The 24,474-nt window shown below is 42.1% G+C and overlaps 1 protein-coding gene across 1 annotated transcript in view; it reads right to left on the bottom strand.

Moving 5' to 3' along the window:
* Nucleotides 1-24,474, bottom strand: part of met (MET proto-oncogene, receptor tyrosine kinase) — a 74,130-nt gene that overhangs the window by 42,822 nt on the left and 6,834 nt on the right. The window contains exon 3 of the mRNA XM_035156804.2: nt 5,867-6,070. Coding sequence (XP_035012695.2) covers nt 5,867-6,070 — 204 coding nt within the window. The remainder of the gene's footprint in view (nt 1-5,866; nt 6,071-24,474) is intronic.

The raw sequence follows: 24,474 nt of genomic DNA, 5'->3' as shown, positions 1-24,474 counted from the left end.
AAGATGAGAGATTGATCAGATCAACAGATATAACAACACTCTCATTAGAACAACTTCAAGCAAAATTGTCAATCAACAAACGTATAAATGGTTTGAGCCAAAATCAGAGTATGGTTAAAAACATAAGCTTTAAAACAGACAACTCAAACATAGAGTTTTTGGTAAACAACCCTTAATTTCTAATGTACACTTTTGGCAAAAAATGTATGAGTCACTATAAAAAACATCTCCAAAGACAACACACAGAGGTAGAAATCCTAGAATTGTGTTTTCAGACCTTTGTTTTTATCAACATATACAACCTGGAGCTGGACAGTAAAACAATATCAATAACTATCACAATAAAACGTTGAGAGCAATAAAACAAACCTAAAACAAATCTATCATTAAACTTAATAAATATGACAATGTGACATTTATCCTGATAATTATCAATATTTCCAATTAACCTTTATTTAACCAGGAGGGTCCAGTTGAGATTAAGAATCTCTTTCTCAAGGGAGACCTGGCAAAGACAGGTAGCAGCTGAGTTAAAAACAGCTACATCTTATAGAATATGCCTCCAGTTCTTTACTTCTGGTTTTAAAGGCCTTCAGTGAGATATATCCGCTGAGATTTGAGTCCTTCTGCAACATATTCAATGTCACAGGTGCAGAGTAAGGAAAAGCGCCCTTTCCAATTTCTGTGTGGACATTTGAAACAGCGAGTAAAAATAAGTTCTGGGAACGCAAAGGGGAACGCAAAGGGGAACGCCCTATACATTTCTGCAACATGCAGACACACAAGTAACACGGGAGGCCCAGAATCCCCTTTTATGTAAAGGTTAACCAATTACAGAGCTTACTGGTGGCTGGAGCAGGCCATCATTCCCAAGAGTATAACTCACAGTGATGAGTCAGAGCTTTGCAATTTGTTATGAATCTCAGGGAAGCAATGTAGGCTGTGTTAAGCATGTGAAGATGCAGGGCAGAGGAATGCATGTAGGAAACATCAGCATAGTCAAGTACAGATAAAATAAGTGTCAGCAACAAGTCAATATTGACTGATATGAACATTATCGTCTCTTTATTTCAAATAGGATTTATAATAACATTTTGTCCATATTCCCCTACACTGGGTACTGAATCTATATTTTTCCATAAACAAGCTAGTACGTCTTGTGCATACAAGAAACATTTTCCTAAAATGGAACCAGGCACATCAAATAAATATGTTGCTAAAGGTACCATATAATTAAATTAAAGACTACAATGGCCCCCCACCCCAAAGCTTTTTCCATTAAAGCTTCTAGCACACAGGTCAGATGAGGACTCCTGTTAAAATGTTTTGCATTGTTGCTATGTTTATTTGGAACGCTTCACAGTGTTGTTCATCGATACACACAGTGAATGAAAGGGAAACACAAAGCAAACCTCCAGGAGGAGGTGGAAGACGTCTACAAGCTCTTTTGGCACCGCACCACAAAAAACACTGACTGGGTGTTGGTGAGGAAATATGATCCAGAGTCTTTGTGTGAGCCTTCATATACAATTTCAGTACACCAAATCTGAATACATATTAGGTTGCAAATGCAATTATCAGAATTTGACAGCTATAAAATGAGTCTGGAATCCATCACAAATCTGTCTTAAAGAGCATTATATCATTATATGTGAAATGCACATCACTGTATTTGTACTAATAAGCAGTAAACAACCTTTGTGATCCAACTACTTACGAGAGACGTTCAATCTGTCAACATCTAACACAAATGAGGGGTTTGAGAGAGATGACAGACTGGTTTGGGAACCAAGAACAAAAAGATGCAGCCATCAGCAGAACCACTGTGTACTCTGACAGGCACACACACACACACACACACACACACACACACACACACACACACACACACACACACACACACACACACACACACACACACACACACACACACACACACACACACACACACACACACACACACACACACACACACACACACACACACACACACACTGCATTTATCATTTGTGGTTATGGTGCAATTACAGGCCTGGGAGCAAACAGAAGAGTACAGCGTCTACTAATGGGGTGTGTGTCTGCTTCAGTTATATGAAGTGGCTTAAATTACACTGTTGCCCCTGTCACACACACACGCACCCGGACACAAACGGATACAGTATGGACACACACACAGATATTCCACTCACAATCTCTCTGCCATGTCAGGGTGGAGCGAATTTAGCGGGAAATGTAGTAACTGTGTGTTTATGTACAAACATCTCCCCCCAGCAGTACTGGGTGATTTATTGGACTTTTCTTCATCCCCTTATTGTGAGCGTGTCAGAGCATCCAATAAATGACTAAAACACTCCGCATTGTAACTTTAAATCTGATTTGGTAGCTCGGCCGGTCCACCGCTTGCCCTCGACCTTCACCCTCAGCATTGCCTTGTTTTCCAGCGTCATGCCTCCCACTGTTTGAGCCTCACGATCAACGTTAGCTTTGTAACGGCGAGCATAATGGGTGGCTTTCCTCCGGGACGAGGCCATACAACAGGCATCTCTCTGGAGGTAATAGCAGTGTAAATTACAGCTTATTGTATTAAGCAGGCGGGGGGAAGTTTGGCCCATAAACACGGCCACTGTGTGATTCCCACAGTGGGCCAACTGAAGCCGAGGGAAACACTTCCTGAGCCAGAATTGAGTCCATCGAGGGGAACAGCGCTCTTTTTCTTTCACTGCCTCTAGTCCATGTTCCCCCTTGCCTCGTCCGCTGGGAGCAACCAGGAAACTGGAATACATGAAAAGTTGACAAGCTCTTTTTATCCCATTAACAATGAAGGGACCTGCCACAGCAAAGACTGCCATCCCTCACGGATTCTGCTTGCTGCTTGGCTTTGGACAGAGAGAGCAGGTGGCCGGAGGGTCGTCAGTTCAAATGCACGACCAGTGAAATAAGGGCAGGGAAAGTGAACAACACGTTGCAGACACAAGCAGATCCCTTTAATTTTCAACTTCTTTTATTTTTCTTATTTCGATCAATACAAAGCTCTTACTGCTTTCTATTGTTATGAAGGCTTCGACAATAACACTTAAGAGACACAATCCAACATTGTTGTGCTGAGCCATTCATAAATGCTTTGTGGAGAAGGAGGACGTCCCTATTAAAGTCAGCGACTAAACACAATTACTGATTGTTCCACTAGTTCAAGAATTTTTTCTCAAATGCAAATCAACGCGTACAAATCATTTTCTTAGATCAATTCTAGGACAGACACCTGCCAGATTCTTCCTGGTTTCAAGGTTCAAGCACTCTTTCCATTTTTTAAAATCAACATAAGTCAACATTTATTAAGTCACACTTTTTATGAAAATAAGACTTTCAGGACATAATTACTTGATGACACGCAGGGTTTTGCAGCGTAGGACAGCTGGTCTCCTCTTTAGACCCTCTAAAACCCTTCAGCTAAAAAACAATGAACTTCAGCCAATTCAGCCAACTCACAAAAAACAAAAAGGAACTGAAGGAGGGCAGGGGGGGGGATGGCAAGGGGGGGTTTATGGTAGATAAACGCACAGCAACAGCTGCACTGGACGCTCGGCGAGTAGAAAATGCCGTGCGAGGGAACGTGTCAGCGAAGCCCGCCGTTCACCATTAACGTGCCGTTCAGCTTGTAAGCCCCCTCGCACCACCAGCACCACCTTCTTGCACCCAACCCCCCGTTTCCATGCAGCTGTCGGCCCCTCTTTCCACGTCTCTCTTGCGGTTTGTTTTCCACGCACGTCTTTTCATTCTTGTGTTTCAATAACACGTGAGGTAATTCAGCTTTTACTTTTGTGTTTCATTCCATTCCCCATAGTTTCTTCTTCACCACTGAACTATTGCAACAATGCAAAGTCGCAATGCAACTGCACTTTACTGGAACCAATGCATGCAGTTGTAATGTGGATGGACAAAACACCACATGATAAAGGAGGGAAAGTCACTATAGTAATAGAAATTAAAGCCCAAAAAAAAGCTTGGCTGATTATGTGATGGTTGATACTGCATACTGTGCTTCCATCTTAAATATATAATCAATACTCAATTGCGATCCATTGCTTTCCATCGAGTTGTAACTAAACCTTGACAGAGAACAGATGACTATTGTCTTGTGTTACCTAGAGCAGTGTCTGCTCTAAACAGGTCTGTTTGGAAGGGGCTGTTTTCCTGGTCTGTGGTGATGCTGGTTGCAGCTTTTCTTTCTGAAACTGTAAAAGTCACTTTCAGTAACTCAGCCGCAGTGAGTGAAGACCCACTGCAGGACTCGCTCCACAGAACCATGGAGCTGCACCACCGCTGCACAAAGAGCTGCTCACGTGTTCCTTCAGAGTTCAGTGAAGCTCCACTTGAATGCAGAACCACAAACAGGAGAATCAATTGTTGTGATCGCATTCAAAACTACACTGTCTTGGGCCCTTAACAATATACGTGCCAAGTTTGAGATGAACAGGGTTTGAGATATGTGTTCAACAAACACACAGACAGACGGACAAAGGTTTTTGGTATTAATACTGGTAATTAACTGTCTGTTGTTTTCAAGTGGTCTACAAGCTACATGTCACAGTTTTATACAGTCGCCCCCCCCTTATGATTTACACTGATCTCATACACAGCCTCTCCGGAATTAGCAGACCTTTAATCCTTGAATATAAGTAACGGGCCTACAACAAGCCAAATCTCCAATTGAACTGCAGATGCACGAGCACTTAAATTAAACTCTGGTTTAAACCAGATTCTTTAAGTTAGAAACTTAATTTCAAAATCTACTAACATGTATATGGAATATACACATATTCAAGACAACATTGAACTGCAAACAATCAAATTCATGATTATTTGGAAGCAAAACAATGCTACAAGGAAGAGTGACCCCTCATCAAGCTAATGGGACTCTTAAAACCTCTCTGACACAATAAACCCTCAATAAACTTAAAGTCAAGCTTCAGACAGTGATCATTTATGTAATCAGTGCAATAACATATGACCTGTGATCAAGGAAGCATATGATGATGTAAAAAGCGTATGGAAAAGCAGAGGAGGAGGAGAGATGGAAGACAGCCGAGGATTTACATTTCTTCTATCTTTCTACACTCCTGTGTAGAGACAAATGCCTGTGCAATCATTATGGCTGAGGTGCTTCGCATGTTATGTGAATGTGATCATGTGAATTTAAATGCATGTGGATCCTTCAGTTAATGCCTCCTGTGAGTAATTTAGGTTTGGAATGTCTGCATGATTCTTGAGGCTTCATGTCAGCCTTGTATTCTCTCAAACGGTCCTTTCGCCAAGATGCACAGTACACAAACAGAGCCTCTAGACACTGTCGAAATATTAATTCAAATTATTCCACAACTAAAGCCCTCAAAATAGAGAAGCAGTGGTGACGGGTCGAGTATTAGATTTTCAAAGCTGCAAACAAACAACCTGGACGGTGGAATCCACTGTGGGTCAGTGCATCGATAGGCAAAGCGGACTGTGTTTGCTCAGATGGCTGACAGGAACGTGGGCTGTTAGGCGGATCACTGAGCATAGGGCAAAGGAAAGCAAATTGTGCAAACACAAAACAGTCCTGGTGTTTGGTCATAGTTTCCCCCTAAGTTGCTCCTAGCAGAGGCACCTGCAGCTGACTCTTTTGTTGTGTCTCCTGCAGACGCTTTCACTCGTCACGTACCAACATCCTGCCACATTTACATGAACAATGACGGAGGGGAACTGCACTGGTCACTGCAGCCTCAGGGGTCTCTGTTTATGCCTTACTGCAAGTACTTTAAATGCCAATTGAGTTCCTTCTCGTCTTTTAATGGCGTAAACTGTAAGGAAGAGTATAAGATGGCTTGTTTACCTGTATGTGGCGTCCATCGGCGGTGCCCAGGTACGCCACTGCACGGCCATGCACTGGCACCACATTTATAGAGGTAACCAAGGTGTTGGTGAGCTCCTTGTGCCAGTACTCCAACCTTTGGACGAACTGGGTCACCTGCAGGCGGTACTTGCCCTCCTTCCCTTCGTGAATTCCCTCGTGTGGGTCGCAGTCGTCGGAGGAACTCTGCAAAGACACCACAAGCACCAGGGAGAGAAAATTAGAAGTAAGAAAACGCAAAATGAGAACAACACATGATGGTAACATCAGCGGGGTCTTTTTTTAACACCCTGTGAAGTGTACTTCAAATTAACAAACTCGCATGAGGCAAAAAATCTGGAGCAAACAGATAAAACAACTCATTACCACAGAAATTAGATTAAACACGGTACTTTCTGGGAATCATCAGTGTGATTGGGTCATTTTGTCAACACAGATTGCTCCCATAAAAAGTCGTCATTACATAATATCATGTTGTACTTCTTTCATATCTGGCCCGATGGGGGAAGGGTTAAGAGCCAAACCCCCTAAGCCCCCTCTGAGCTTCTCTTTCATCAGGCCATGCTCGTAATGGAGGTCTCGGCGTGATACCACCTCTAGGGCAAGTACATGCTTTGTTGAGTTGGAGTCTGTGGATGGCAGGGTTTCATGGGAAACAGCAATGAGATATTCATGCTGTTTTTCATTCCATTAACTCATTTTTCTGTCTCCGACTGGGCCGCCCCACTTTTTCCTCCTTTTCCCCACCCTCCTCTTTCTCTACTCCCATCTCCTCTGTCTGAGTTTAAAATCTAACTCTGCCACACCAGCTCCCTCCCTCTTTGGTTTTCAAACGTCGCTGGGTTGTGCAGATTGTTGTGTCTGGAGCCTTTGGAGCATACAGTGAAAGCACAGGCTGCAGCCAGGGCTTTTCTCTATCAATATCCCAGCTCTCTCTCTCTCTCTCTCTCCCCTCACTACTCGGCCCTGCCCTCTCGCTCTTTTTGTGTTTAGTCATGGTCGCCTGTCCCGGCCTCAGGTTTCATTAATTATTAATGACCCAGAGGGTGGTGGGGCCTCTGGTGGCTCTTAAGGTCCTTGACCTGGTCGCTTGACCGGACCTGAGCTTTTTGTTGTTTTCTCAGCTTCAGTGGATGATGACCTCTTCAGTGGAGTCACAAGAGGCAGGGTGATTGCAGGTAGAACGATTATGACGACTGGTGGACGACTTCAGTGCCCCACTGAGGAGTTTGGTCATCAGCGGGTTTTGACATTAGCTTTAACCCTCTGTTGTGGCTTACAGAGTAAAAAGTCATCTTAATGCAGCCAACAAAATTGGTTTTAATCACTAACAGACTCATGATCCTCTCACTGCACTCTAAAGGAACTGGCTGGGTCACGAGGCCATTATAAGCGGTCTGTGAGAAACATGCCACATCGTTTGTTTAGCATTGATCTCAAAGGCAAGCTTTGAAGATGAAGAGAACGCTGGTGGGGCAAATAAATTAGGGAAGTCTCTCTCTCTGTGACGTCACATAGCTGAGACAAACAGGCCCACACGAAGGGGAAAGCGGAGCAAGGCAGAATAACCTGGCAAAGTGTCAAACACACAGAAACAAACCTTCAGAAAGGATGGCTGCAGTAATGTGGGCGAAATTGACAGCTGGCAGAAAGGTTGGATGTTTTATGCCAGACGCAGAAAAAGGTGGTGCAGCCAGCTAATCTGCACCTAATTACTGTTAAAGACAGGAACAACGGTTCAGAGCATATGAGGAATGACAGTTTGTGACTGAAAGTGATTTAGAGTTGGATGAAGATAGGGTTTAATTCTGAGAGCTAAGGAAGAAGGATCATCTCCTTTTCCTCAAACATGATGAACAGTTTGCCTCTGACGTGGAAGTCTTATGCATGACCACGATTTTAGTTTATCATATGCTTGTTCGTAACTTAGCGAAATCAGGACAGGGTGCCTAGCACTGAGCAGATGTGAAAAACACGTGAATCTACCAAAACTCTGCTCACTTCTTAAAACTGGAGCAGATAGAGGCATCATCACTGCAGAGATTATGCCACGCGGCTCAGAAAACAGTCCTTGGCCTGATTATTTTCAGAGCAAACAAACAGTACTTTGGGGTGTTTGTTGAATCGGAGCAGGACGATGGGAGGGAGAACTGGAAAGGTCTTGGGGGGCATTCCTATGCTGCATTTGCCGAGGTATTTGTGAGGATCAAGGCAATGAAATTGGACAGTGGAAGGGCTATTTTGATGGGCTTCGTTTGAAGCTCTGTTTCTGTTATCCTTGGCTGCTTCTTGGCGTGGAGACAGAGAGTTTTAGAAGACGTCACACTGACACTGACACACGAGATTTTCATAGTAAGATTTCATGCAAAGTAGAAAAGAAATACAGCAACATTTGTCTGGCAAGGATGAAAATAAGCTTATTTTCTTTGAATGAAAAAGTTTTTCAAGAATAAGAGCTACAAAACTTTAAAAGGGTCAAAATCCTGTGTGGGGGGGGGCAGTGTTCATCTGAGTTGTAGGTGGAAGCAAACAAGTCGTTTAAACCAATTTTATTCTCTTTAAAACGACAGGAGATCCTGTCGAGCCTATTACATACTCATCAGAGAGCTAATGGTTGTAATCCTGACAGATGTCACAACATATACGTGTTCAGTTTTATATTTTACAATTCTATGATTTGAGGTTTAGGTTGAACCTGAAACCGATTTTTCGTGTTTTCCAAACTTTATGCTTTTGGAAGATTTATGATGTTGGCAAGTGCGCCTGATGTTCTACATCTTTCAAGTCGTTTTGTGAGCGTGTCTCTCGGCCGTAGAACAGGCACCGTGGGGCAGATATGCAAGATATCACACACCTATGGCCCCATACTTAACGAGCAGCTATTGTCCCCAAAAACAACGGCATGGCGATAGAGTTTCTCTGTCGCGGAGCTCCTAAACCCCCCAGCACTGCTCAGGAGACTCAAGAAGGGGATGAAAGATGATCTGCGTGGCTTAATGTCGTTTCCATACTCTCACTGTGGCCCCTGGGTCTTGTGTGAATAGACAACCTAATGCCTGACTTATAAACTGTGGACTGGGTTACTGGCAGAAGAGGATTTGGACACAAACAGCGCTGTGCAAAAAATAGAGTAAAGGCGCTCTTGCTGTTGTACAAAAATACACATTCTGCTGCAGAGGCTTAGCCTGAGTTGGTCTTGTCGTTGGCCGCTCAGCTGGCACTCTCACTGGAATAACACACCTTTGACCCCGGGATAGCTTGTGCAATTGTGACATTGCTCCAGACAGCGGAGAGGTTCGGTTGTCGTCGGGGTGTGTGCAAATGCATTTCTAAGAGAAAGTGACATGCGAAGGAATGTGGAGCACAGAACACGTATAACCCATACGTGAGCACATGCCTGCGCGTGTGGATGTGCTGAGGGGGGGGAGGGGTTACCATAATGTTACACATTACAGTACTCCACCTGGGCTCAGGGTGCACGTTACTCTGCAACCTGACTCTCAGTAGTTAATAGCCATGATGTGTGTGTGTGTGTGTGTGTGTGTATGTAACCACACAGGTGGCTGCCGAGCCACATGCAGTCATGTGTTAATGTTTGCATGTGTTTGTGTGTGCGTGTGTGTGTGTGTGTGTGTGCGCGTGTGTGCGCGTGTGTGTGCGTGGCTGCATGGGACTGTCAGGGTGTTAGGGACAGTTAAAGGGGAGTGAGACAAGCTGACAATAAGGCAAAGACAGACCCCGGCCCCTCAGAGTGCAGCTGGCCTCGCCCTCGAGTGGCCCGCCAGACGCCAGCTTTGTTTATAATGGGGCCCTGAGGTGGACACGGGCACGGGTGGAAAATGGCTTCACACATAAACAGGCCCAACTGAAGACGGGGAGATTTTAGTCAAATTAGAGATCCTGGTGGTAAAATGTAGATAACAAATGACTGAAATCAGATAACAAATACATGAAATCAATGAGTAGTTTGCAGATGATGAAAACTTTCCACTGAAACTAAAACCGATGGCAGCACCGAGGAAGCTGTGCTCTTTCAGATGCACGGATGATTTCAGAACAACATTTAGTCAACTCCCCATTTCCCGTGATGCTTTGCAACTACATTGTATCTACAAATAATGGACACTCAAAAAACGGGACACTGGCTTCATGTAGTCATTTGTCATGTATGAACGTTTTCCATACAGACACTGTTCTGGAAATAACAGTCATCATGCAGAAGAAAGTGGAGGTTTTGAAAAAAATCTCTGGTTTCCGAGGGATCCTCCACAAACTCCACCACAATTGTCAGCAACTGAGACTGCAAGGCAACTACTGAATGAATGCAGAGATAAATACATGTACAGTTGCACGTAGACTTTTAAAAGCTCTGCAAAACTCCAGTAGTTATTCAACTTTTCAACCGTCAAGGTCATTGTCAGGTTTCTGCAAATAGCCGTTTTCAGAAATGAACTCTGAAGAATGTTTCTCCAGGGTTTATCTTTCGCACATGAACAATGCAGCAGGAGAATCTCCGCTCAGATGCGTTCACAAAAATGCCTTTTTCATCATCGAATATTTGTTTTCTATTTTGTGTTTTTCATTTCTGTGTCTGTCGCATGTTAGAAACATCATCGGCACACCCACTCACTGGCGGTGAATCCTCTAGGGGATCAGCGTTGTCTGCTACACTGATTTTGTTTTCCTCACTTTCTAGACACCAATGAAGTGCACCAAACAGCTGGAGTCTTCTCTTAACCAAAGATATTTAAGTTGCCCATCCTTAACCATCGCTGACCTTTTCACACTGAGCAAAGGGATTTCCCTGCGGCAAAATGTGCTCTTTACATTATTCATACCAACCACATGTAATTTGCATGTCAGACTTCATGCTTTTTTCATGCAAATTCAGAGTGCGCATTGAGAAAGTTTTTCCCAGGGAGGACTTGGGAAGAAAACATTCCTCCACTGCTTCCTTTTATTTGTATTTGTCACCCACAACGATGCACTGCCCATAATCCTCAACTGTCCAAAATAACTCAAAGATAATGGCTCCTTTTTCATTTCTCAAATACCTTCATCTGCAAAATTTATTTCTGGCCCCTCCTCTAATGCAGCACCAGTAGGAGGATGTTCTCTTGTTCAGGCCAGATACTGAAAATAATACCATATTGTTCCATGAAAATGTTAAATAAAGTATCTTACGCCCCTAAGTCTCTCCCCCTTTCCTCCAAACAGAGCTCGGCTAAGTTTTGCCCTTTTGCCCACCTATTCTCCTCATCGCCTTCAATTCTTCTCTTGGCCAAACACCTTCCTCTCTTTTTTTTGCTATTTCCTTACAAACACTGACACACACACGCATGCACACTGCATATTTGTGTGTGTGTTCTCCCTATGCTTCCCCCACAAAGGAACTACAGGAACAATGCAGCCTCTGAGCACCACTAAATCACCTTAACTCTATGAATGTGAGTGAATGACGATCCTACGTCCTCTTTCTCCTCTGCCTCCAATAGGAGAAATATTATCACTGAGAACACTGTGCGGGACGATTACATCACTACCTGACGCTAACGTCTTTTTCTTCACGTATCAACACTTTTTTCTCAGGGTTTGGGGATTTATGTGATTCAAACAAGGGTAAGAATGATGAAGACGACCAGGGGCCTGAGAGCCTCTTTGATTCCACTTCTCCTTAACAGCAGCGGCACATTCTCAAGACAAGCTTTCCAGCATTGAGCTACAAATCCACATTTCGGTCAGACTGACACAGTAGCTGAAGTTGTGCTCTGTAGATCAGAGGGAATACAGGTCAACTCCTTAATACATTCTTACTGTTACACATAGAGATGAAAGAAACTTAAATGAGAAGGGGAAAAATCTTTTAAGGCCACAAGGCCAATTACTTGGTATGTAGAAAACAGATTAATCACTTCTCCATTGAGTGATATTAGTTTACATCCATGCAGCTCTTTTCCTTCATGTTTCATCAAAGCTCCTAATATATGAGATATTACATCATATAAACCCAGGACTGTTGAGCTTGGCTTGCGCTTTATATGAAACATACAGTAAAACACTCGTACTGGACACTTTTTCTTGCTGACTTTTATTTGTTTAAACACTGAGGTCACGTTGATTTGTGTGACATCTGCTCTTGCAGTGACCCCCATCACGGTAGCGCACACGCACATGCACACACACATTGTTGTACTTCTATCTTAGTGAGGACACTCATTGGCATAATGCATTTACCAGCCCCAAAACGGTCACAACTAAATGCCAATCCCTAAAGCCTAACTCTTACCCTAAACCTAAACCTAATTCTAACCTAACCATGTAACTAAGTCTTAACCCTCAAGCAACCCCTTGTGGCCTTAAAAAATGAGGATTGGCCACAATGTCCTCACTTTCCCAAAACGTCATCACTCCGTAAAGGTCTAGGTTCAAAATGGTCCTAACAAAATAAAACACACATGTCTCTATGACTACATAGTAGTCAACCTAAACGTAAACCTAACCTAACCTAACAATTATGCCCACATAACATGAGAAATACCTCATGCACACATGCACACACGCACACAAGCACAAACAAACGGCCAAACGTTTCCTTCTTTACGTTCATGAGGAAACATTTTTTTATAAGACATGATGAACTTTTTTCGCCCCCAGAAAATGTTACAGTAACATGAGCAACGCATTTGAAACTGCACCTTCACTGGCATTGTGAAATGTCAGAGCCAGATATTTCACAACCTGAACAAATATAACCACAACCATCTGCATGGCAAGACACCACTGTATAGATGAGAAATTATGTTTCGTGAGTTTACATTCACACATGATAGGTGTAGGCACTGCAGCGCTTTCTAAATATATATGGTCCCCTCGGGGAAAAAGGGGCTACAAGGATAATGTGGATGAATACGGATGTGAACAAGTCCAAACACTTTGTCTTAATACTTTGTGACAGTCCTTCTACTCGGTAAGTAATGACACGGGGTAACCTTCGGGGCGCAAATGAGCGCCACATCCCACTTTGCTTTTTCAGCCGGCATATTACTCACTCAGGGCGATATTTCAGAGCATTAATGTCTTTCTGAGGTCCGATTGATCACCAAACTGACAGCTGAGTGGAGCGATCGGCCATATTTACTGAAGTGGCTTCCATTCCGGCATGTGCTCTTAATAACAGAAACGCATGAAGGGGGGCTGTCCTAGTGTCCGGGCGGCTTCGCAGAGTTAACCAAAGTCATCTATAGTCGAGATTTTATTAGCATTAGCATTACCTTCACCCACTGATTACTACAGCCACAGGGGAATGTAAAGATATGTCTGTTATCCAATGCACGGCTTAAACAGCTTCACTGGATATGTCAAAAATAATTGGCCCCTTAAGCCGAGAACAACTACATTCGATTTGAAGCAGGGATATACAAAAAGGTTTGAAAAAAACCTAAACTGACATTTTTCATTGTTATTTTTTTTATTATTATTTCTTTTTTTGGTCATCCAGAGTTCCTGCTTTCTATCAGTCTGGAATAATCAAATCCATCCACTGGTGCAAACACTTGGCAGAATCTCCACGGTGAAGATTTCACTCTGAGCAGAATTTTTGACATAAACAGCTCCACAAGCCTTCTCGCTACCATTTAAAGCATCAAATATTCATGACTATAAGTGTCTCTTCTGCTTCTCTCTATCTTGAAGCCAGTCTGAAGTGTGGGGGCATTGCTCACACATGAGGTACAGCAGTGAAAAGCAGCTGGACAGCTGCAGCCAAACAGCAGCCGTTGCGGAGCAGCCAGATAACCTCAGGTTATAAACAGCGCTGGACGGTTCTTCAGTGGCAAGGCAGCTTATCAACCGAGGGTCAACATGAGGTTTGAACACGTGGGCCTCCTCGTCTCTGCTCTGTCCTGGATGAGAAGAGGTCTCTGGCAGGTGTTGTGCTGGCAGAAACACTGTGCTCGTACTCACAGCACGCTCACTTCAGAGAAGAAGTAGAAAACAAGGAAACAAATGTGCGCTCAGGGCGAGAGGAATCTGAAATGTGGCAGACGGGAAGAAAGTTTTCTTCACAGGCCATGTACTTTTGTATTGCTTGGAAGCCTGTCCTTTTATATGTGTCCCTTTTCACCAAGTGATGCAGAAAAGCATATTTAATATTCCAACGTCTCTCCGTGGAAACTGATGGAGCTAAAAATAATTATAAAACCCCATGGAAACACAGCCAAAACCTCGTCAAAAACAGACGTGGCTTTTATAGAGGGCGATCTTTATGAAGCCACCATTAAATATTTCACTGCATGTCTCAAAAACTTGCATGCTGCAGACATTTGTGCACTACAGCATGATGAAGCAACATTACAGACAAGTCTTCTCACACTCACACACATATGATAGGTTCATATAAATGTATATGCAGAGTTGTAACTTTTATAAACTTGTGCTCACTTACTGAGTCAGCAGGCCTGAGGCCAGAATATTGAAGGCTCTTGACTGGAGGATGTCAGCACACTGACTTAATGTCCAGGGCTCGGTAGGGGTGAATGTCGGTAATGCAACAATAATGGTTTCTTGATGTGAAAACAAACTGGTCATCAGATTTCCCCTCAAACCATAAAAACAGCAATTTAGTCACTTGTGCAACATGAACAAAAACTCATTCTATATTCCCATAAAACTTAAAGTTGTGGGAAATGACTTTTTCAGATTTTTTTAAGACTCTCTCCTCACTTCTGCAACTCAAAACAATCTTGGCAGAGTCCAGCTCTTTTTAACCGTAAAACCCACAATTCAGTTTCCGATAAAAGCTCCTGAGCTGTGTCAGGTGTGAGCTTGCCTTCCTCCTGCAGTATGATTCAAGCGAGGATCACTGATGAGGTGGATAAGATCAAAGCTGAAAGAAAATATCTGAGCCGTCCGAGGGCTTGGCTCGATACCTTCTCTGTTTGTGGGGCATTGTCTGGAAGCACGGCGGGGTGATAAAAACCAAACAAGTGTGCGGACACAGAGACGGAGGGGAGGTTTCTTCTGTTCGCCTCAATTACTTGAGTACACAGTCAGGCACAATCCTTTGCTTGCATTGTGAGGAGATTACTGGCTGAATGGAATCGGGGGGATTAGTCCCCATCTGGAATGAGACCATCCACTGGAATGACATGGTGTCCACTTTCATTTGGTTAGAAATGTAGGATTCTTCATTGGTTATCTGTGTAATCAGGAAGCATGTTGAAATAGTGGACAGAGGTCTGCGACACAGGAAATTCATCGGATCATCCACATCAAAAGAGACTTAAAGGGGCAATTTGCGCAAATGTCAAAATACGTTCTCACTTGTTGCCTCTAGTGGTGAGCACATTATTTGGGTTTTTTTTCTGTCTCTGGTGTTTGCAGCACTGAAAAATTGCCTGATCAAATATAAGCCAAACCATCTGCATTGCTAATTACAACTCAACGCAAATGACCGAAACATATGTCATTTATTTGAACTGACCCTTTAAGGATGCTGGCTCTTTTGACTGTGCATTTGGCTGATGATGGAGGTGACGGTGGTTTCCTTTACTTAAATTACAGGGCTGGTGGTTCGTCCTGCCCACATGTCAAAGTCCTGAGAAAGAAACCCCCATTGATTCTTTTCTCCTGTTAAATTTTCTCCTTAAAAACACTTTGGATTAACTGTTAATTACAGCTGAGTCAACAGACGCATGTTAACTCAACAGAATGGACCGGTCAGATGTTTCTGCCCATGTGTTTTTATGTGTGGACTTTTTGATGTACTCATTGCTACAGTTACTGAAGCTTGTGAAATATGAGGCTGAGGTAAGCTTTCATTTCTGCCTTCCTAGCGTCTGAGGCCACAGGCCTGCTGGGATCATTTGCTGCTCTGCTGAACTTTGTGATTATGAGCGTTTCAAAGGACCAGACTCAGACACTATGACAGAGCTCAAAGGATCTAATGCCAAGGAAATGAGAGTGATCTGGGGTCGAGGTGAGGCTGCTCCTCAGGATGGCAGTGGGCAGTAAGGGAGATTGCTTTTGGTACTTCATTTATAGCACGAGGGCTGACAGATGAGCATCCACATGCCTCATTTCAGTAGAAAGCAGGATATCACCATGTGGTGAAATAGAAGCGTAGGAAGCATGTCGCTGATTAGGAAATAGCTTGGGGTGCCTTGACTCATAAGCTCACCGGAGCAGAGCCCCACATTATTTGACACTAAACAAGTGTATAATGATTGGCTTCTGGCACTGCTGCACAGGAAAGCATTTAGAAAAACAATCAGAGATGAGTCTGTCATCAGGAAAGTATCTTGTTTTCAAGATGGTGTCAAAACAGAAAGACACAGTAGCCAACAAGGCTCTTTGGTGTAGTGGTGGCTGGAGAAGTGGCTATATTCTTAATCTAAAAGGTTGTTTGATATAAACAGTGACATGAAGGTAAAGGGCAGGCGATGTTTAACCTGTACCTCTACACCTCTTGTAGAGCAACCAATGGTTTGTTTTGATAAATGATTATTCTTTTAGTCCATAAAGCATCAAAAATAGTGAAAAAAATTAAAATCACTCCTGAGAGGCCTATTTGACAATTATGTTGTCCCTCTGACACCATTAACCAAATAGATATTCAATAATATTCAATGATGTAAAAAGAAAAAGCTGAACAACTAACAAATGAGCAAGGAAGAGAAGTGCAAAACAACAAGTTGATGATAAATATCAGCCATGGTCTAAATTTAACTGTATTTGGCGGATGTTGGTGGTTGGTAATTTCCCAACCTGCTTATTGGAAGACAGCTTGCAGGCACTGACGGTTTGCGTATTTACTGCTCGACTCTTTATCTAGGGAACAAAGATAAGATGTGCATACAAAAGCCTGCATGCAAAAGGATTTACCCGCACACTTCCATCTCTCCAACAAAACAAGAAACCAGACTCCTGGACTAATGATTAACTCTGCAGATTCAAAACTAAACACACTTTGAGTGGATGTAAAATAATGTTGGAAAAGGCCAGGAAATACCTTCAGACATTGACAGGATCCAACTGATGAGATGTTGAAATAATCTTGCTGCCTTTTTGCGTGACAGTTTTTAAAGTGCTATTTCATGACTTAATCTGAAAGGTGATCCTGATTAAACCGTGGTAGCACACTTCAACCTGTGGTTATGTATTTGGCATCGACTTCATTGTGTGGCTAATTCAAGGGAAGGGTTTATGATGCAAAGCAAAAGATACAGTCCGTGCTATTGTGCTTTTAGTTTCTTGATGTGCTTTGCAGCTGTTGTGGGTGCTGACCAACTCTCTCCTCACGCAAAGAGACCTGCCTGGACACGGCTGCCGGGTGACGCAACGGCCCACCTGAGAGAGGAGGGGTGGAGGGTACACAGCTGCCAGCTCTCACCGAAAAACACAACGCTGTATGGGCAGTCACTTTATAATTTCCCTGATTTATCCACAAATTGCTGGATCACAATTTCCCAACACCAAAATTGGCATATTTAGCAGCAATATATTTATTATTGCATTTAATATCACAAAGAAAATCTGATATTATATATTTTTCTAACTGAAAACTGGAGATAGGGACATTTGGACATTTTTAAATGAACCGATTATCAAAATATTTAGGGTGAATTTGGGTAATGTTGGAAGTTTTTTGCAATTTTGACTTCTGTGACTTATTCCGATATCTGTTTTATACTTTAGATGCTTACGATGTTTTCTAACCACACCAGAAGAGTTGTCTTAGTAGTGTTCTTTGTGCCAAAAAAGAAAATTCTGCTATTATAAGAAAATGTCTATTATTCAAAGAAATGTCATTCATTGATATTAACATGTAAAAATCATATCTTAAATAAATAAAATATAAAATTGATTTAACACATTCTATTGAAGGTGTATCACACTTTTTAAATCAAATAAAATTCATTCAACAGCAAGCAAAAACAACAATAACAGATTATTCATTCAGTAATTTGCCTTCTATTGGGGCTACTCTGGGAACAAACAGTCCTTGCAGGTGAGAGACCCTCATCATTGATCATCCCAACAGGTGTGTTCGAGATGGACTTATAGTCCGTCTGTGTCTGACTTGATGTGATCTGCTGGCCAATAGTTTGTCCATATATAAACCAAAGGTTTCAGTCTTAAAATATCAACATATCTAATTTTACTTGTTTATTTAACTTATTTATTGAAACTTAATACATGGACTTTTTAACTGGTTATGGTCTCTCTCATTTTAATATTGCTGCCTCTTTGAGACCTACGACAGCAAATGAGACATCAGGGAGAAAATGGGCTTCTTCTATAAACTATTCTCGGTTTCTGTAGTTGCCTCGGACCACCGGCGAGGTCAGACGAAACGATCTCCAGCAGGGTTAGGGTTAGTGTATGAACGGTACTAAGGCAAAATGACAATGTGGTCAAATAACAGTTATCAATCATACAGCAACAAGATGATACATTACCACATCGCTATGCATCCTGCAAACAGCTGTGTTTCTTTTTTGCACTCCCTTGACCAGGAGACGCCGGAAACACGACTTCTTTGTCAATAGAGGTGCCAAAATCAATGAAAACTACCAACATATTTCATTTCGTTTAGAATCCATCACTTTTCATACTGGTCACCCTGTAGACTTGTCTACAAGACCCCTCTGTATTACATACTCAGATGCAACACAAGAGACAGACTGTGATCATTTGGTGATTATAATCAAGTGGATTCAATTTGCTCTTATATTGCTGTTGTTTTCTGGTTTGAAAGTTTCAGTGTTGCACTGTTCTTTCTCTTATCTGAGAGCAGAATTACCAGCTTGTTGTTGTACAGCTCCACTAACCAGTCAAGATTCAGGAAATAAGGTCACATCTTCACTCCGTTCCCTGACATAAAGTGTTTTTGCAGAACAATATGATGATACAATGATGTCATCAACTCATCATTTTTCCAATTAAACCTTTGTGGACGTTTGTGACAAATTTGAAGAAAATCCCCTGAGCTGCGCAACTTTAGATTTCACATTATGAACGTCAGAACATTTCACATACAAGTCAGAAAGTTATTTGACACACACACGCACACACACACACACACACACACACACACACACACACACACACACACACACACACACACACACACACACACACACACACACACACACACACGTATCAAGAGGGACAGGATAGGACAGGAACATAGTATTTTCATTCTTCTGTTTATTCACGTTCGCTGCTGAAGACCCGCCTGTCAGCTACGTGCATCGCTGTTCACTGCACCCGGCTTAGCAAGGGCATGAACACGCTTGGGCATGTGTTACACAATCTATTACATCTGGGGTAAAACAAAACAAAACAACCCCCGTAAAGTGCAGGGGTGCCACTAATGACATGAAACCTGACAGATCCTTTCCTCTTATCATATATAGACAGATATAGCGATGTAAATAATGCATTTATCAACAACTGTACTTGATGTCAAATAAATAAATCAAGGACTTTTACTATACCACACAAAAATACACTTCTTTATATCCCGATTCATATATTTGTATGTGTTTGAAACGTTTCTGAAAAACATATGTGACACAGTTTTGTAGAACTCATGGTTTTTCTTTGCGCTCATCTCCAATTATTTGTACATGTTGTTGTGTTATGTACTGTTTTATGTACTTTTTTTCTCCATACTGTAATCCTACTTCTGCCTGCCTGTATGTCCTGGAAGTGATATGGAAAATAGTTTGAGAAGTAAATCCTCCATAGTCAGTGGAGAAAGCAGTATTTTTCCACTGAGAGGTAATGTGTTTTTTGGCTGCCAATAGAGCTAAGTGATTATATCCTGTATTTTATCATGCAAGTTCCAACTGGGTCATGAAGCCGTTTAAGATAATATAGAGACATATATAATGCAGATATTCAGAACGAGATGAGAAGGTCACAGGACCAAAACAAAAACATAAAAGTCCATCTCACACATGTCTGTTACAAAGTCTCTGCAGCATCTTTATAAACCGGGTGGATTGAAGAAAACTACTTCAGGTCGATGGTAGAGTTTTACATGTACCAGCGCCAGTGGAGCACAGGGAGAGTTCAAGCGAACAAATACCAGCTCAGTGATGGCATGAGCAGGCTCGGGCATGTGACGCTCAGACACCGTGACATCTACAGCAGAACCCACTGAATCAGCAGCACCACTAAGAGACAGAGAACGTTCAGCACATCCAATGTCTGACTGCTGCAGGTCGAATCATCTGAAACCCTCACAGTGTGGAAAACTACAGGGAGAATATCAGGGGCTGATCGATCAGCTGTTAATTCATGCAGGACCTCCACTGGTTGCATATTTTAACTCTTCAGTTTTACGGTAGCTGCTGCAAACGGCTGCAGATGCACTACTATTTAACCATCTAACCTTTCATATGAGAGTTTCATGTTCAAACTGAACACTGAAATGTAGATTATAAGCAGATGTACTGAGATCGAAGAAAAGACAGTTTGTTCCCAGGTGGAATTTTGTCCAAATGATAACTGGAAGTCTTAAGATTTTATCATGCTGACTATCTCTTCTCTTTTTTCTATCTTTTTTTTTTCCTCTCCTCCTGTTAAGCCTTTTAAACTATTGTTTTGAAAAGCCAGTCATGACAACTGCGTCAACCCATTTTTAACCATTTCGTTTTTTTTTACAGAATTTGAGGCAAGATCCCCTTTTGACCTTTAGGAAAAGTTTTAGTCGATAAAAATTTGAACTAAAGATGCAGGTTAGCCACTGTAAAACAGCACGGGTCTATGTTAATAATGTTTTTTTCAATTCAAATTAACCCTCACCGACATAAAAGTCCTAACTTGTTTTGTGACAGAAGGCTGGCGTGAGCATGAAGTCTTCAGTCAACAACCTGGCACCTCTCTATTGGCTTGTCAAACAATTCCATGTACAGTATGCGTCCCAGAATTGAACTCAGAGTTTTACAGTCTGCACCCTCTATTATCAGACACTTACTTTGAAAACAGGAAAATTAAAATCATTCCAACGAGAAAAAAGGGAGAAATCTCAAGGACGTATAGATTCACAGAAAGATGGAAGATTATGTCCACACTGAACAAGCAGTAGCTGTTAAAGGTTTCCTGCTGCAACAACACATACTATTTTAGATTATATATCGTTTCAGAGATTAAGATTAAGATTCAGATTGATCTGCAGGGGAAAGTCAGGTCAAATCTGTGAAACATAATTTTTTCTTTTTCTGCTGTTTGCAAACATGCAAATTAGATGTTCCTGCATCTTTTCCAGTTGCCAAACAACTGACAGGCGCAGGGTGATTAACAGTACGTTGGAAGTCACATTACTGGATCTCCTCTATTTCATAATCAATCATTAGGAATTCCTTGACAGAGTAACATTGAATCAATGGGCCTCCCTGTGCTTGTTTTTTTAAAGCCTGCGTTTAGAGAGTGTTCATTAAAACGGGCCGGCTAATTAAAATGACTGTCGGTCAAAAGCGTCTCTCGGCTGGAATTATATTATGTGCACTATAATCAATCAGGCCGAAGATTCAATTTAAAAGCAATCAGCATTTGGTGGGGTCTCGCGAATCAATGGTAATCCGATGATAATTTTGACCTCGAATGTGGCCGTTCTTTATTTTTAGTCTCAAATGTCGCTGCACCCGCTATAGACTTGGGAATGGATGCCGGGTATGCTGGTGATGCACCAAATCCCCGCCGTGGCTTTAGACACTACATTACCCAGGAAAATGACCTAACATTTCTTTTTTTAAAGCAACGCTCTAAAGCAGTGGTCGCCAACCCGTCGATCGCGATCTACCGGTCGATCTCGTAGTCTTCACTGTCGATCCCCCAACTCTCTGGACTCACTGGCTGTCGTCGCGCCGCAGACCAGCTGTGTGTCTGTTTTTCACACGCGCTGTGTGTCCGCTACTGGCGTCGGAGCTGCAGGTTTATCTCCTGCATTTCCTTCAAGAACAAGTTGGTTCCTAAGTGGATTTTTTGGCTCCTAAATGGTGGAATGAGCTCCCCAATGACATCAGGACAGAAAGTCTACACATCTTCCGCCGCAAACTAAAAACACACCTCTTCCGACTATACCTTGAATAAAAGTTTAAACTAACAATTTAGTAGCACTTAAATGGCACTTACTTATAGCACTTTGTAGCTTTTTTGAAGAAATTGTACTTTCTTGATTCTTGTTGTTCTGGGTTTGTTCCTCATGGTTGATGCACTTATTGTAAGTCGCTTTGGATAAAAGTGTCACCTAAATGAAATGTAATGTAATGGTAGATCTCGGCTTAAGTTTGGAATTAAAAAGTGATCTTGGGCTCGAAAAGGCTGGTGACCACTGCTCTAAAGCAACAGAACCACTCTAGGCGTTGGATCCATATTTTTTGACGGAAAAATATCCGTGAGGATTGGTGGAGAGCGACTGAAATGCAAAAAAAAGGCTGTTAATCACATTAAATCTTTTCTCTGATCAAGTTTTGGCATTCATGCTTAAAAATGAAGAGTCACAGTATGAGAGTGGGCCATTTAAAGCTAGGGTTGGTTGTAATCCTGGAAAAGCTAACAAGAGCAGGCTACACTTTGAAAATATGCCACTGATAAATCCCACGCTCTCCAATCAGCCTTCTCGTCAAAGCTAAGCCCCCAAACACATGAACGCATGGACGTGCACAGAATAGGGCTAAAATTACAACTGTCCATTTGACCTCTTTGACTGAGCTGCTCGTATGGAGAAAAAAACAAGTATAATAATTGTTTTACTATGTATCAGTAGCCCAATACCATTGCAATATCATACAAGATTTACAGCTTTTGGCTACGTGAATTTTTATGTCAAGCCCGCCGCTGCAAAATTATTGCCGCTGCTGCTTCAGGATCAGGGCAGACAGACAATTAGGCCTGTGGTCTTTTGCCTGTCGGACCTGCACTCACTTTGCACTGACAATAAACACCAACACATAACCAGAGATCATTTGGACACGTACAGTACTCGACTGGATTACTTTGTGTTTGTTTGATTCATCCTACAATTTATGAAGAACACAAAAAATTGTGTGTGCATGCAGTTTAAATGCTACATACAATGCAAGACGAGAGGCGTACAGCCAGGACATCAGGGATAAAGTGACCAGAACGATACGGATTCATGACCCAACACCATAGATTCATAATTAAATAATAACACAACTTTTCTGTGACTTACTCTCTAACTCCTGACTCACGTCTCTGCTTCAGGGGTGTTTGTCTCTCCAGCTGAAGACTGGGTCATGTGCAGTAAGAGCACAGGCAGGGTGCACACAGGTCGGTAAGTTTCAGACAAGTACGACAGGTTTCTCTTAATTTTTACAAATTGATCTTTTGGTGGCTATCAGGATGTGAAGAGGATTTCAACACATAAGATAAACAGTGTTTAAGAAACAACTTAACTACCTTCACTTTAATCACCCAAAGACTTTTACTGTGTTTTCTATGTGCAACGTGGTTAGTCGATTATTAAATTCCTTTTGACGTTTTGATATCTACTCAAATTAAATACTTAGTCCACTAACTTTCTGAGACACACAGTGGTGATCGACCACATTACTTAATGCTTCTATATTTAATGATTGTACAATTGTTAACCTCTTAGAAAAATGTTTTAAACTGATACCAGAAAAGTAGCTTGATTAAAAAAACTCTCTAAACTTCTTGTGCTCAACATCTCATCATGAAAATGAATGATTTCATTAGTTTCAGGCTCTCGGGGGAACTGAGAGCAGCCTGAGGACAGAAACACCCCCACAGAGACCAAAAGAACAACAGATTTGCACCATCACTCAGACGGCTAAGAAGAGAGGCCCTCTTCATTACAACGTTTATCAAATCCTGCTGCCTGAACTGGAGCGAGGAGGCATGTCTGCGCTGACAGTCGCTCTTAACAACATCAAACATACTCTCACACGGAGCTTTCGAGCTCATCCATTGACAGAGCAAATGACTAAATATAACCTCCTGCGGGCTCACGTCTGCCTCATCTGAAAATGTACAACTGCTATGAATTTTATGGCTGCGTCTATCTCTCCCAGTCCTCATGATAACAGAGAGTCTATCTGCCATATGCTACTGATACAAGTCATAAAACTATTAAGCAGCGCTAGGAGTAGTGCATTCAAATCTCAGAGCTTTTAATGGTTTTTCTATGTTCTGCTTGTTTTTCTAACCTGCCAGCCGAGGACAAGAGGTTACAACTAAGATTGCAATAAAAATAGAAATTGGGAAACGCTCCCAAGCTACAGTTGAGCTAAAAGCCCATTTGGCTGCAGCGATTCGGCACTTGAACTGCTGCGTCTGCATGTTTGCAGATGGAAGGATGGAAAAGGAAATATTGAAATATTTGAAAGAGCAGATTTTCTTTTTGAATAAGTCAGTGTTGTGGTTTTGGGACTATCCAAGTGTGGACAGTGATGCAACTGTGAGAGAATATCGGCATATCTGTAAATCATGCTGTTTGCAGATATATCAAAGTATGATGCTAGAGTTCAAAAACAAAGTTCTGAATCTTAACTATAGAGGACAGAGATGCTCCTTCACCTCCAGCAGAACGGATG

This window comes from Hippoglossus stenolepis, chromosome 5 (genome assembly GCF_022539355.2).
Source record: "Hippoglossus stenolepis isolate QCI-W04-F060 chromosome 5, HSTE1.2, whole genome shotgun sequence".
NCBI classification, from domain to species: Eukaryota; Metazoa; Chordata; class Actinopteri; order Pleuronectiformes; family Pleuronectidae; genus Hippoglossus; species Hippoglossus stenolepis.
Note: the sequence above shows the minus strand (reverse complement) of the source record. Positions and strands in the feature narration are given on the sequence as shown.